The sequence below is a fragment of the Notolabrus celidotus genome, chromosome 1, assembly GCF_009762535.1.
Source record: "Notolabrus celidotus isolate fNotCel1 chromosome 1, fNotCel1.pri, whole genome shotgun sequence".
NCBI classification, from domain to species: domain Eukaryota; kingdom Metazoa; phylum Chordata; class Actinopteri; order Labriformes; family Labridae; genus Notolabrus; species Notolabrus celidotus.
The window spans coordinates 24,834,640-24,847,516 of record NC_048272.1 but is presented as its reverse complement, the minus strand read 5'-3'; the positions used below and the strand labels follow the sequence as shown (position 1 = coordinate 24,847,516).

Below are 12,877 nucleotides of genomic sequence, written 5' to 3'. Positions count from 1 at the left end.
ACTTTGTGTTGTGCTCTGGCTATATATACAGTATATACACTTGCCAGCTGATGGTTCATGAGATGCATCTTTGAGCTATTTCTGAAAACTGGTTGATCATTGGTTGATCTAATGCTTCACACATTTCCCTTTGTTAGAAAAAGTCAAGATTCACCCGGGAGCAATTTACCAATTCAGGATAGATTTAGAAAAACAGTCTGATGGAAATGTACAGAATAAGACTGACATATTCTGACAACATGTTTAACCATTTTGCATGAGAAGACTTACAGTGGGGCAAAAAAGTATTTAGTCAGCCACTGATTTTGCAAGTTCTCCCACTTAGAAAGATGAGAGAGGTCTGTAATTTTCATCATAGGTGCACTTCAACTATGAGAGACAAAATGAGAAAAAGAATCCAGGAAATCACATTGTAGGATTTTTAAAGAATTTGCTTGTAAATTATGGTGGAAAATAAGTATTTGGTCAATAACAAAAGTTCAACTCAATACTTTGTAACACAACCTTTGCTGGCAATGACAGAGGTCAAACGTTTCCTGTAAGTCTTCACCAGGTTTGCACACACTATAGCTGGTATTTTGGCCCATTCCTCCATGCAGATCTCCTCTAGAGCAGTAATGTTTTGGGGCTGTTGCTGGGCAAAATGGACTTTCAACTCCCTCCACAAATTTTCTATGGGGTTGAGGTCTAGAGGCTGGCTAGGCCACTCCAGGACCTTTAAATGCTTTTTACGGAGCCACTCCTTTGTTGCCCGAGCGGTTTGTTTGGGATCATTGTCATGCTGGAAGACCCAGCCACGTTCCATCTTCAATGCTCTCACTGATGGAAGGAGGTTTTGGCTTAAAATCTCACAATACATGGCCCCGTTCATTCTTCCCTTAACACGGGTCAGTCGTGTCCCCTTTGCAGAAAAACAGCCCCAAAGCATGAGGTTTCCACCCCCATGCTTCACAGTAGGTATGGTGTTCTTGGGATGCAACTCGGCATTCTTCTTCCTCCAAACACAATGAGTTGAGTTTTTACCAAAAACTTCTATTTTGGTTTGATCTGACCACATGATATTCTCCCAATCCTCCTCTGGATCATCCATATGCTCTCTGGCAAACTTCAGACGGGCCTGGACATGTACTGGCTTAAGCAGGGGGACACGCCTGGTGCTGCAGGATTTGAGTCCCTCTCGGCGTAGTGTGTTACTGATGGTAGCCTTTGTTACTTTGGTCCCAGCTCTCTGCAGGTCATTCATCAGGTCCCTCCGTGTAGTTCTGGGATTTTTGCTAACCGTTCTCATGATCATTTTGACCCCACGGGATGAGATCTTGCGTGGGGCCCCAGATCGAGGGAGATTATCAATGGTCTTGTATGTCTTCCATTTTCTTACAATTGCTCCCACAGTTGATTTATTCACACCAACCTGCTTGCCTATTGTAGATTCACTCTTCCCAGCCTGGTGCAGGTCTACAGTTTTCTTCCTGGTGTCCTTTGACAGCTCTTTGGTCTTGGCCATGGTTGAGTTTGGAGTCTGACGGTTTGAGGCTGTGGACAGGTGTCTTTTATACAGATAACGAGTTCAAACAGGTGCCATTAATACAGGTAACGAGTGGAGGACAGAAGAGCTTCTTAAAGAAGAAGTTACAGGTCTGTGAGAGACAGAAATCTTGCTTGTTTGTGGGTGACCAAATACTTATTTTCCACCATAATTTACAAATAAATTCTTTAAAAATCTTACAATGTGATTTCCTGGATTTTTTTTCTCATTTTGTCTCTCATAGTTGAAGTGTACCTCTGATGAAAATTACAGACCTCTCTCATCTTTCTAAGTGGGAAAACTTGCAAAATCAGTGGCTGACTAAATACTTTTTTGCCCCACTGTATGTGATGAACTAATGCCTAAATGTTGTGGAGGGTGAGACTATTCAACAGAGACCTATTAACCCACATTTTGATCAACATGACATAAGCACTTGATAATGTAGGAAACAGCAGAGAATTGTATATAATCATTTGCATGGACGTACCAAAGCATTTGCAACTTGTTCAAAAAAATGAGAAACTGCTTTTTTGATGTGCAGAAGTGACGCAATGATGTGAAGATTGAACAAGTAGTTTTGAGAATTTCAATTCTGAGCTGAGAAATGTACCAAAGCCACTGAGAAAAACTGTAATATGGACTCAAAACAGTCAAATCAAATTAACTGTTGAAATTCAGATATTAATTGCGATAAAACTATCAGTACCAGATTTATTGCCATGTTTTACACATACCATGTGTCTTGGTGTTTTGGTGCAAGAGCATTGAGCATATAAGTATCAAACTAAAAGAAAAAAAAATACAAATTTTCTTAATGTGTTAAGTTATCATAAACAATGTTAATCACAAACTTTGCTACTGACGTATTACAGTTAACTTAAACTTATACATCTGTGCTGTCTTAGCTTATCGCACTTATATGCGGCAAGACCCCAAACAGTGCGCCTTTGTCTGTAAAGGAGGTTTTCAAGTAAGCAGTAGCTCTGTTAACTGTTTGGATGCTTCAGAGTCACACAGTGGCTGCCTTCGATCAGGGGTGGGTCGGGACACCCTGGGGGATCGTGAGACACAAATGGGGGGTCGTGAGATGTCTTCCAATAAGGTTTTTTTTAAGTTATCTAAAAAAAAAATACATTTTACCTATTATAGTAAAATATAGACAAAAATAGTGGCTTAACTTGAAATAAAACCTTGAAAATAGAAAATGTAAGGAGTTTTCTGCCTTTCTTTTTGCCAGATGACTCCTAAGATAAGATATACTTTAGTTTAGTAAGTTTAGAGTTAGTGAACAGTTCATTATCAAAAGCATCAGTAGCAGTAGGTTAATTCATAATGGCACAGGAAACACAGCCACATGCTCATATAAGTGGGTTAAATTTCTGCAGACCAGCTAAATGAAGCCACATTAAATCACTTTGAGGGACAGTGGGAGTAACGACTCTTTGGCACCTATATTTTGGGGGTCACAGGCTGAAAAGTTTGGGAACCCCTGCCCTACATCGTGGAAGGCAAGACAAGTCTCTGCATAGAAATGGACAATGCAATGGGTCTGCTTAATACAAAGTTCAGCTTCAGAGCCCTGCTGGACAGTTCTCTCTACAAATCCATATATATATATATATATATATATATATATATATAAATAAAAACATTTACTGTGCTAACTAAATTACCACTGAGGTATGTCAATCATTTAGTGTTGAGCTTCTTATAAAGATGAATAGATTATCTTACAGGTGTAACATTGGATGCCAGGTAATGCCAGGTAACGTTGCATTCAGGTCAAAGTGCGCATGTGCAGTTGCTCTTTCGCCACGTCATGCTTTCAGGACAGGAGCAGTGTGGAACTGTATAATATGAAATATGAGCGGCGTAAACCTTCAATATTTCAATCTTCTGCTGCGTTGTTGCAGCTGTAGTAATCACTGAATCCTTGTGGGTGTCAAGTGAAACCAGTTACATACTACATGACAGAGGAGATGTTTTTATTTAACAAAAGGTTTCATTCATACAATGTATTTACAGAACAGGTACATTTCAGTGACTACAAGGCACGATCAGAAGCATTTCTTTGTCATATCACCTTCTTTGAGGTTACCAAATAAAAACCGGACAACTTAAAGCTGCTTAAGTGACCTAGCGTCAGATTAAGAGTTTAATGAATAAAAATAAACTGTACACAAAAATAAAGCTCCAGTCTTTGACCTCTCTACTCTGCAGCCTCTTTTTTCTTCTTTTTCTTTTTCTTCTCAGACACAGGGGTCTCTGGGATCTCTTCTGGTTCAGCTTCTACAGCTTCAGTCTTTTGTTTCTTTTTCTTTTTGGATGGAGTTTCTGTTTCCTCTCCCCCATTATCTGTGGCCTCCTCCGACTTCCGCTTCTTTTTCTTCTTGGCCGGGGTGTCCTCCGCTCCGTTTTCTGCAGCTATAGTCTCCTCTGCTTCGACCTCCATCTCCTCTGCTGCCTGCTTCTTCTTTTTCTTCTTTGTCACAGGGGTTTCTACCTCTCCATTCTCCTCCTGCAGAGATGTAAAACAAAGTTTGGGTCAAGAAAAAAGTGAAATCTTTCAAACGCTGCACTTAAGTTGAGAAATAGATTATATATGAAGACAAGCAACTGCTCTGTCCGACTCGCTTCAGTGATCAGGTCCATTGTTTAGGACCGGCCAATGGTTCGGAGTCTATTGATATAGCATGTCGTACACTGAGACAAGACCACATATGGGTCAAATCCCAAATCAAAACATGCATGGCCAGGACCATCCAAATTAAGGACATACCTCAGCTTCCCCATTGGTGTCACCATTTGCTTCTTGTAACTTCTTTTCCTTCTTCTTGCGTTTCTTTTCTTTCTTCTCCAATTTCCTCTTGATCTCAGCTGCAACATCAGTCGCCTAAAACAAGAGGAAAACAATGTTATTATAATCAGGGTGGAAACCATCAGACACTTTCACATGTCGGCACGCTGTGTCAGGCTCATTAAATCAGTTTGTACCGTCAGGGATGTCAGGAAAAGAGGAGTCATCATTCACAGCAGTGACAGTGGTTTAATATAGAATTGATCCTTAGTATTTAGAGAACAAAAGTGCTGCAGCTTTTTTGTATCCAAGCTCACCTCTTTCACAGCATCTTTCATGACATCCACGTTCTTCCTCGGCACTTCGCCTGTCTCATAGAAAGACAAACGCTCTTCCACCTGACCACGCAGCTTGTCACCAAACACACTTGTTGGCACCTCTGTAAGAAAAAAAATGTAATAAATCATCAAACACAAGCAGAACACTACAACCAGCTTTTAACAGGCGTGTGGGCTATGCTCAGGAATTAGTTTATCAACATCAACCCGAGGGTTGAATGCTGTTGACGAAAAATTTGAGCATCATTGCAATAAGGCCACAAGAGTTCTGGGAGATCAGTGGGTTTTTGTTCTGGATGTTTTGTTACTCACCAGAGAAACAGTCAATACGTGAGGCAATGGTGCACTTGTTTGCCAGATATCTGGAGATGCGCCCTTTGTTCTTGGCGGCAGCTCGTCCGATGAAAGTGGAGTGGAAGATCAGTCCATACTTTGGGGTGTTGCCACGCGTCTTTAGGGCCCTGAGAAAAATAAAGCGATTTCACATTATTGATTTGTAGCCAATGAAGCAGTTAAATGTTAGCACCATGCTGAAGAAGGTCCCTGATTTTGTCTACAAGCACATCTATACATCGAGTTCTACTTTTTTTCCCCCCCTTAAAAAGGAGGGTGTTACATTTGCAAAGCATGTACCAAAACCTGTGTAAGAAGTACACACTCAAAGTACAAGGACCCAGCAGGACAACTGATCTGAGAAGACATCTGATCTAAAATATAAGTCTTCAGAGCTCCAGTCTTTTGGGTTTAATTGCGATTCAATTTCTAAGAGTAAATCTGTGCATTTACAGATTTAAAGGGAAATATTGACAGAAAGACACTAATCTGGTGACTTCAAGTAGCTTTCCAGTTTTTCTACCTCAGTGTGGTGAGAGGCTGCTCAGACTGTGGGGGTGCATGAGGGGGAGAGGGATCACTCCAGAGAAGACATCAGTCTCTTCCAGTCACCCTGCTCTACTCCTGCCCAGCCCTGCCATCACTGCAACCACTCTGTTCCCCAGCAGGGAAGGGGCGCCCCAGTACCTGAACAGGGCCTTTTCTGCTCCCAGGATCTGAACGGTGGAGGCCGGGTACTTGGCCAGGTTGGTTAGACTGCCAGCATGAGAGATGAGACGAGCTCCCACCTAGAGAGAAGAAAGGTGTTGGCATCACTTGTATACACACATCGTTCTTGTCACGTTTCAATGCAAGTTTGGATTTGAGTGAGGGGACCATCAGAACCAGATGGAATTTTTCATCACAGTATTCAGGGGATTGACAGATTTTGGTAAAACATCATTTGTCCCACATCACTTATACAGAAGCAGAAAATCAAAGAGTAATCCTTCCTTACCACTTCTCCAATTAAGGCTGCTAGATTTGGAGCCACCTGGCTCATCTTGGATCTCAGGTACTCCTGCAGCTCCAGCCGGTATGCAGCCAGAGACACCACACGGTCAGAGAACCTCTCTATGTTGATCAGGTCAATGGGGGAAATGTCCATACCTGAGAGTAAAACATTCAAACTGTATTTAGCAGAGATTTTACTTTTGTACACCCAAAAGTGGACAGTAATTGTTTTAACATGAAATGCGTTTGTTTCTCCCGACAGGATCCGCAGCAAGGATATGTGCCTTCACTACAGGTTTATGAGAGAGATTTTCTGCCCCCCTGTGTTAGTCACCATGGACAATTATTAATCCACGGTGGGCAAAAAAGGGGCTTTGAGTAAAACTTCTTTTGAATAATTTTGAGTTTGCAAACAGATGATCAAACATAAGCAGCGAGTCACTTTTATAGCATTGAGAGGATTTTATAATGTATCCTATAGTTACCCATAGAGGAGCGTGACGCATCCAGGATGGCTTGAGCCTTGGCGCTGTCCATCACTACCTCCTCCAGGCTCTCCAGACTCTCCTCTGACAATTCTTTCCTGTTTCCAATGAGCTGAGCGAGTCTGCAGTACATCGAGTTATCTGGCACAATCTTGATCAGCTCTGGGAAATGATAGCCGTACCATTCACTGCAGACACAAAACAGGGATGTGAGAAGAGTACTTTAGACAACTTTAAACCCTCTTTTATCACAATACCACTTAAATGGTATGTTTGGAGAGTGACCGTAAATGGAAATTATTGGTAATGTATGTCTCATCTAACAGTTTTGCCCCATCAGACAACAGCCGTCTGCTATAATATCAAATTAAAAAATCACTGCAGTCATGTCTACATATTAACAATGTCCTTCCTCAGATGTTCAGTAGTGATATGTGTCAGCACAGTGACTCAGGGGATTGACAGATTATAAAACATCATTACAACTGAGGAGCAACAATGTAGGATTCAGGCTTTCCATCAGATGGCATGCGTGTTCTCTCGAGCAGCCTGGGCCGACTTGAAGGGAAGCATTAGGAGAATACTCCTATTTAAAATCCAATCCCACACATTACCATGTTAATAGTAATGTTAGAGACAGTCTCCAAATTTAAAGACACATTATACCAAAAATTCACATACCATGGGTCTCATCTCCAAACAACTGTCAGCTGCTGAGAACCATCTGAGAGTTTGAGTTACTAAAGTATCTGTACATAATTAAGCTTTCAATACCATCTGCATGCAACTTGGGACTAGATAGCCAAATCCCACACTTACAAAAAAATTGCGCAGCGTCCATCTTACTATATGAATTGTTTCCTTTTGTGTAATACAAACATTGTGTTAGTGGTTTTAGGGGAACTTTACCGAACACGCATGGAGAATGTGTTGATGTCTTTGTCCAGCTGATCCAACAGAGCAATGGACTGGATGATCATGTTGTCAACTCTGTTGACATTAAACTTGACCTTGGCTCTGGAGTAGCTGTGGCCTAGACCCAGCTGAGCTTTAGAGGCAGCCTGAGCAGTCAGACCCTTCACCAGAGAGTGAAAGTGCAGACGCACACCTGGCAGGAGACACAGCCGACAAAAGGTTTGTTTGATTTATATTCAGCAGCAGTGGAATATTACAGTCAGGTGGCTGTTCAGATTTTCAGTATGAACCCTCATGAATTTCAGGATCATGTGGTTACATCACAACAGGCCACAGTATGCCCTGCCATAGACCATTGGTCGCCTCACCTCTGCCAATTTCTGCCACCACACCGCCAGTCTGGATGGAAATAGTGAATTCTTCCTGTAAAGCTGCTCCAATCTTGGCATCTAAAACCCCTAAAACAGCTTTCTTCTTCCCAGAGAGAGGCAGGTTTGTCTCAAGGAACAACTTCAGATCAGCATGAACCACACCTGCAAGTGAAAGAGGATAACACTAGTTGAAATTAAAGCTTGGTTATCTGATAAGGCCTTAGGACTTAAGTATCTATTAATGTTTATTTAATTTCACATTCCAATTCTTTTCAGTGCATTTAATAATATTCCACAATCTGGTTAGTTATTCTGACACATGAGGCAATTGCAAAGCTAAAAAAAAAAGAAACTCACTGCATTCAGGGCTACATATTAACAATGTCCTTCCTCAGATGTTCAGTAGTGATATTTGTCAGCACAGTTACTCAGGGGATTGACAGATTATAGAACATCATTACAACTGAGGAGGAAACAAAAACAGAACAATGTAGGGTTTGAGCTTGCCTTCAGAGATAGCATTCATGTTCTCAAGAGCAGCCTGGGCCGACTTGAAGGGGAAGAAGGCAGCCAGGCTCACCATGCTGTTAAATTTTCCAATGCTGAGCACACTCTCCTCCACCTAAAAACACGTAAATACAAAGTTATCACTGTGCTATGTAGAGACCAGATTAACGTCGCATGGCAGTGCATCGGGTGAGTAAAGAGGTCCAACCTGTGGCAACAGCATACCGATCTCCTCCACCTCCTTGATGGCGAACAGCGCGTAGCCCGACGCATGCTCGTATAACACGTGCAACAACACCTGTGGAAGGCAAATAAACAGGATTACAGAACTATGCCATGAAACAAAACAATCTTATTGTGCAAAGCGAATACAAATATTTAACAATTCCCCTGAGATCTTTGGAGTGTTCCGCAGGCACCACGTGGGAACAGCAGATGCATGTGTGGAACCACCTCGCGTCTGATTATACGCATCAAAATTCCCCCAATGTCGACTATGTCAAACTCCCATACTGCACGTCAATGTAAAATAACACTGTTCCTGCAAGTTGATCCTTAATTCAGCTACTGTCCATGACTTTGGTTTGATCCCTCGTGTCGTCACGATGAACCCACGTGTTAAACTGGGCCCGTGCGTAAAGTCCTACGGCGCTAGCTAATGCTAACAGTCGAGCTAAGTTTAGTCCCAAAATGCTTTCCTTTCTAAGAAATATCACATTTTCAGTGGACACAAGCTCGGATCGTTTGAATTTACCTGAATCACCATGACTGACAAAACTGTACTTGCGTACATAAAACTGTGACAATAGTTTAAACAGACTGTAGCTAATGTTAGCCATTGGGTGGCTAACTGATCCACGTTGAAAGGCCTTAAACTCAACAACGACAGAATAATTAGATAATTCTACTTTTGAAACATAAGCAGTCTTATAGACCTTTTTACCATCACATAATACAACAGGTTTTGTAACAAGTTCAACAGCAAGTATCACTTGTCTCACCATGATTGTTGAATCTCTTCAGCAGCACGCAGCGCGTGTCTGCTCAACTCCTGCACGTCGGGAAATAGACGGAGCAACACGTTTAAGCGCTACAACACCCGATCCAAGTCCCGCGAGATTTTGTAAAACAACGCGAGATCAAACGGAGAAGGTGTTGGGGGCTCCACCTGCTGGTTGGTTCTATAAGCAGTGCGGGAAAATGTGTAAGAAAATTGTAATATTTAATTAAAGATTTTATAACCTAAACAGACCACACTTTACTTATTCTTCAGATATTTCCTTATTGACATTTCGCCCCGGCATATCCGCTCTGCAGGATCAATTCAGGTTTTTAAATCCTCTCTTAAGACCTTTTTTACAGTCTATGCTTAAGACACACCTCTTCTCCCTGGCTTTTAATCAAGGTTGAGTGGACATCTGGCATAATTTATTTAGATTTTAATGTATTTTATTCTATCTTATTTTATGTTTATATATTTTATTTATTGGGTCCTATCTTATTCGTCATCTATATCAATAATTTATGTAAAAATGTAATGGATGCAAAGTTTAATTTTTATGCGGATGACACCGTTTTGTACTCTTCAGCGTCGTCCTTATCAAGTGCAATTAGCAAACTGCAAGCTGCAATCAACACAGTACAAATGAATCTTTGTAAACTAAGGCTGGTTTTAAATGCCAACAAGACTAAGGTGATGTATTTCTCCAAGTCCAAGAGGACAGTGAAAAATGACTCTAAGATTTTCACCTCCACAAATGAGGAAATCGAATCTGTCCCAACATTTAAATACTTTGGTTTTCTCTTAGATGGAAACCTTTCTTTTAATCATCATATTGAGAGTCTTACTAAAAAACTGAGGGTGAAGTTGGGTTTCTTTTATAGAAACAGATGCTGTTTTTCCTTTGCTGCGAGTAAAAAGCTCATTCTAGCAACCTTTGTATCTGTAATTGACTATGGTGATGTTCTTTATATGCATGCTTCCTCAGCCTCTCTGAAAATGTTGGACTCGGTGTACTGTACTATGCTGCATTGCGGTTTGTTTCTGGTTTAGGTTTCCGCACACATCACTGTATCTTGTATGAGAAGGTAGGCTTGTCTTCCTTATACAACAGAAGAATGGAGCATTGGTATTTCTTTCTTTATAAGGCCATACTACAGGAGCTGCCTTCTTATTTATGCTCCTTATTGACTCCTAAAGTTGTCAGTGGCTGTCATCTTCGGTCCCATGGACAAATTCTTTTTGTCATTCCTCTGACTCGCTCTAGTCTTTGGTAAAAGTGCTTTTAATGTCTTTGCTCCCTTTTCTTGGTTTGAGCTTCAAGGTCGCCTGAAACTAGACTGTTTAATTCGATTGGAGGATTTCAAAACTAGGATAAAGGATGATCTGATCATATTGTGCACATGTTTTAGAGCTTAACACTGCTAATTTATAAATCAATGTAATAGTTACTTGCCACTGTATGTTTTGTCCTGTTCTATTTGTGAAACTTTTTATGCTGCTGTCTTGGCCAGGACTCCCTTGAAAAAGAGACTTTGTATCTCAATGGGACTATTCCTGGTAAAATAAAGGTTAAATAAAAAATTTAAAAAATCATTGTATTGCCTGTTATGTTTGTCATTTGTGCTGCTTTTTGATCTGTACAGCACTTTGGTCAACCCCGGTTGTTTTACATGTGCTCTATAAATAAAGTTTGAGTTGAGTTGAGTTGAGTCTGTGCTATCACTGACTTCCACCCCGTGCCTTATGGCCTTAGTGCACAAATAGAAGATGTACATTAAATCTCTAAAACACTTCTCAACCCCCAGGTGTTTTAACTTACTGTAGCTGATTACAGCTTCAGTGACGTCAATGGTTAGGATAGTTTGGTTGTTGAAAGTTTGGTACCGGGGTTCCCAAAAGTGTGGGTTGGGATCTCCTGGGGGGTCGCAAGACAAAAACGGGGGGTCGTGAGATGTCTTCCAGAATTATTTTTTTTAAAGTTATCTAAAAATAGTACATTTAACCAATTATAGTAAAATATATCAACAAAAATGCTAGCTAAACTTAAAATAAAACCTTAAAAATAGAAAATGTAATGAGTTTTCTGCCTTTCTTTTTGCCAGATGACTACTAAGTTTAGTTGTTAGTGAACAGTTCATTATCAAAAGCATCAGTAGTAGTAGGTTAATTCATAATGGCACAGGAAACACAGACACATGCTCATATAGGTAGGCTGATTTTCTGCAGAGCAGTTAAATGAAGCCACATTTAACGGACAGCGGGGGTCGCAAGTCTTTGGTACCTATATTTTGGGGGTCGCAGGCTGAAAGGTTTGGGATCCCCTGGTTTACCACACCGTACACCCATTTTGTACCTGCGAAAAGCTTTATATTGTGAATTACACCCAAGCGGCAACCTCCGGTCTAAAAATATGAGTCAATGAGGAAGTGCTAAAAACTGCAGTTCATCGAGGATCCACTTGAGGCTGGCTCCGGAAGTACCGGAAGTCACATACACATGAATGGGAAAAAGCCGATCTTTACAGCAGAAATAAACATGTTTACAGCCTGGTAAAAAAGACGAGTGTAGTCTAAATAGATAATTTCTCGATGTCCTCTCACTGTGAGGGGGGTGAATTTTTTTCTAACGTGGTGATTTCGAAGGTATTGAGATTACTAGTCTTCCAATGAGAGGCACAGCTGCCTGCAGGAACACTGTAGCTGTTGGCTAGGAGGCTCACAGCCCGCCTCTTTACGTCACACTGGCTCGACAGAAGCAATATGGCTGCCGCTGCCGATTGGCCTCAAACAGCATTTAGAAACAGATGGGTGACGTCACGGATACTACGTCCATATTTTATACAGTCTATGATTACACCCCATGAGCCCAACAACTGCTTATATTGGACAGCAAGATGTGAAAGGGCTCAAAACTGGTCACGATAGACAACATTGCCATCTTTTATGGTGGTAAAGTAAAATTTACTGTACTTCTTATAATAAAATGAACTGTCATATGCTTAACCCTACTTCCAATGTATAGTTCTCTGCTACTCTTTAAAATGTTTTTAAGACTGTCACCAATGCAGTTGTAGAAAAAGACTAGCTGCAGGTAACTTTTTAATAGACAGTTGGTCCAAATGTAATATTGTCAAATCTCAAAAGACATACTGTAATATCACTAAAAAATGTGTAATACATTGAACCTTCATTTTCATAGCAATGTATGCCACTCTAAATACCCCTCTCTGATTGATTGTTTAGAGAACTTTAAATAAATGTCACCTTTATCTAATGAAAATTTGAATTTTAGAGCACTCATGATAAGTTCACCTATAGTTTCACATTTTCAATTGAGTGACATATATCAACCCTGTTCTATAATCCATACAGCAGTGTCACTTGTTCCGCTGCCTTCAAAACACTTGTAAAACATTTTTCCTAGGAAAAAGTCCCATTTCTGATATATTGCCAGTCATCACTTTGACTTTCAAAATTACATAATGGACATCTGACATGGTTGCACAGCAGTGCAGGGGTTACTGCTGTTGCCTTATAGCAAGAAGGTCCCTGGTTGGGGCTTTTCTATGTGGAGTTAAAAATGTCCTCCCCGTCAATGCCTTGGCTCC

At 40.8% G+C, this 12,877-nt stretch overlaps 1 protein-coding gene and 2 non-coding genes across 3 annotated transcripts; all 3 read right to left on the bottom strand.

Moving 5' to 3' along the window:
* Positions 1-3,496: 3,496 nt before the first annotated feature.
* On the bottom strand, positions 3,497-9,393 carry nop56 (NOP56 ribonucleoprotein homolog). The gene is made up of 12 exons (XM_034680341.1): positions 9,269-9,393; positions 8,476-8,565; positions 8,268-8,382; positions 7,758-7,922; positions 7,384-7,582; positions 6,475-6,662; positions 5,994-6,145; positions 5,684-5,784; positions 4,976-5,124; positions 4,643-4,764; positions 4,308-4,421; positions 3,497-4,046 (listed from the first exon to the last, which is right to left on the bottom strand). The coding sequence occupies exons 1-12, from the start codon at positions 9,269-9,271 to the stop codon at positions 3,738-3,740; spliced, it is 1,707 nt and encodes a 568-aa protein (XP_034536232.1). The 5' UTR covers positions 9,272-9,393; the 3' UTR covers positions 3,497-3,737.
* LOC117823394 lies at positions 4,495-4,560 on the bottom strand. Its single transcript, XR_004633393.1, has one exon. It is a non-coding gene; the product is annotated as a small nucleolar RNA SNORD57 (small nucleolar RNA).
* Positions 6,234-6,353, bottom strand: LOC117823397. The gene has a single exon (XR_004633394.1). It is a non-coding gene; the product is annotated as a small nucleolar RNA SNORA26 (small nucleolar RNA).
* Positions 9,394-12,877: the final 3,484 nt, after the last annotated feature.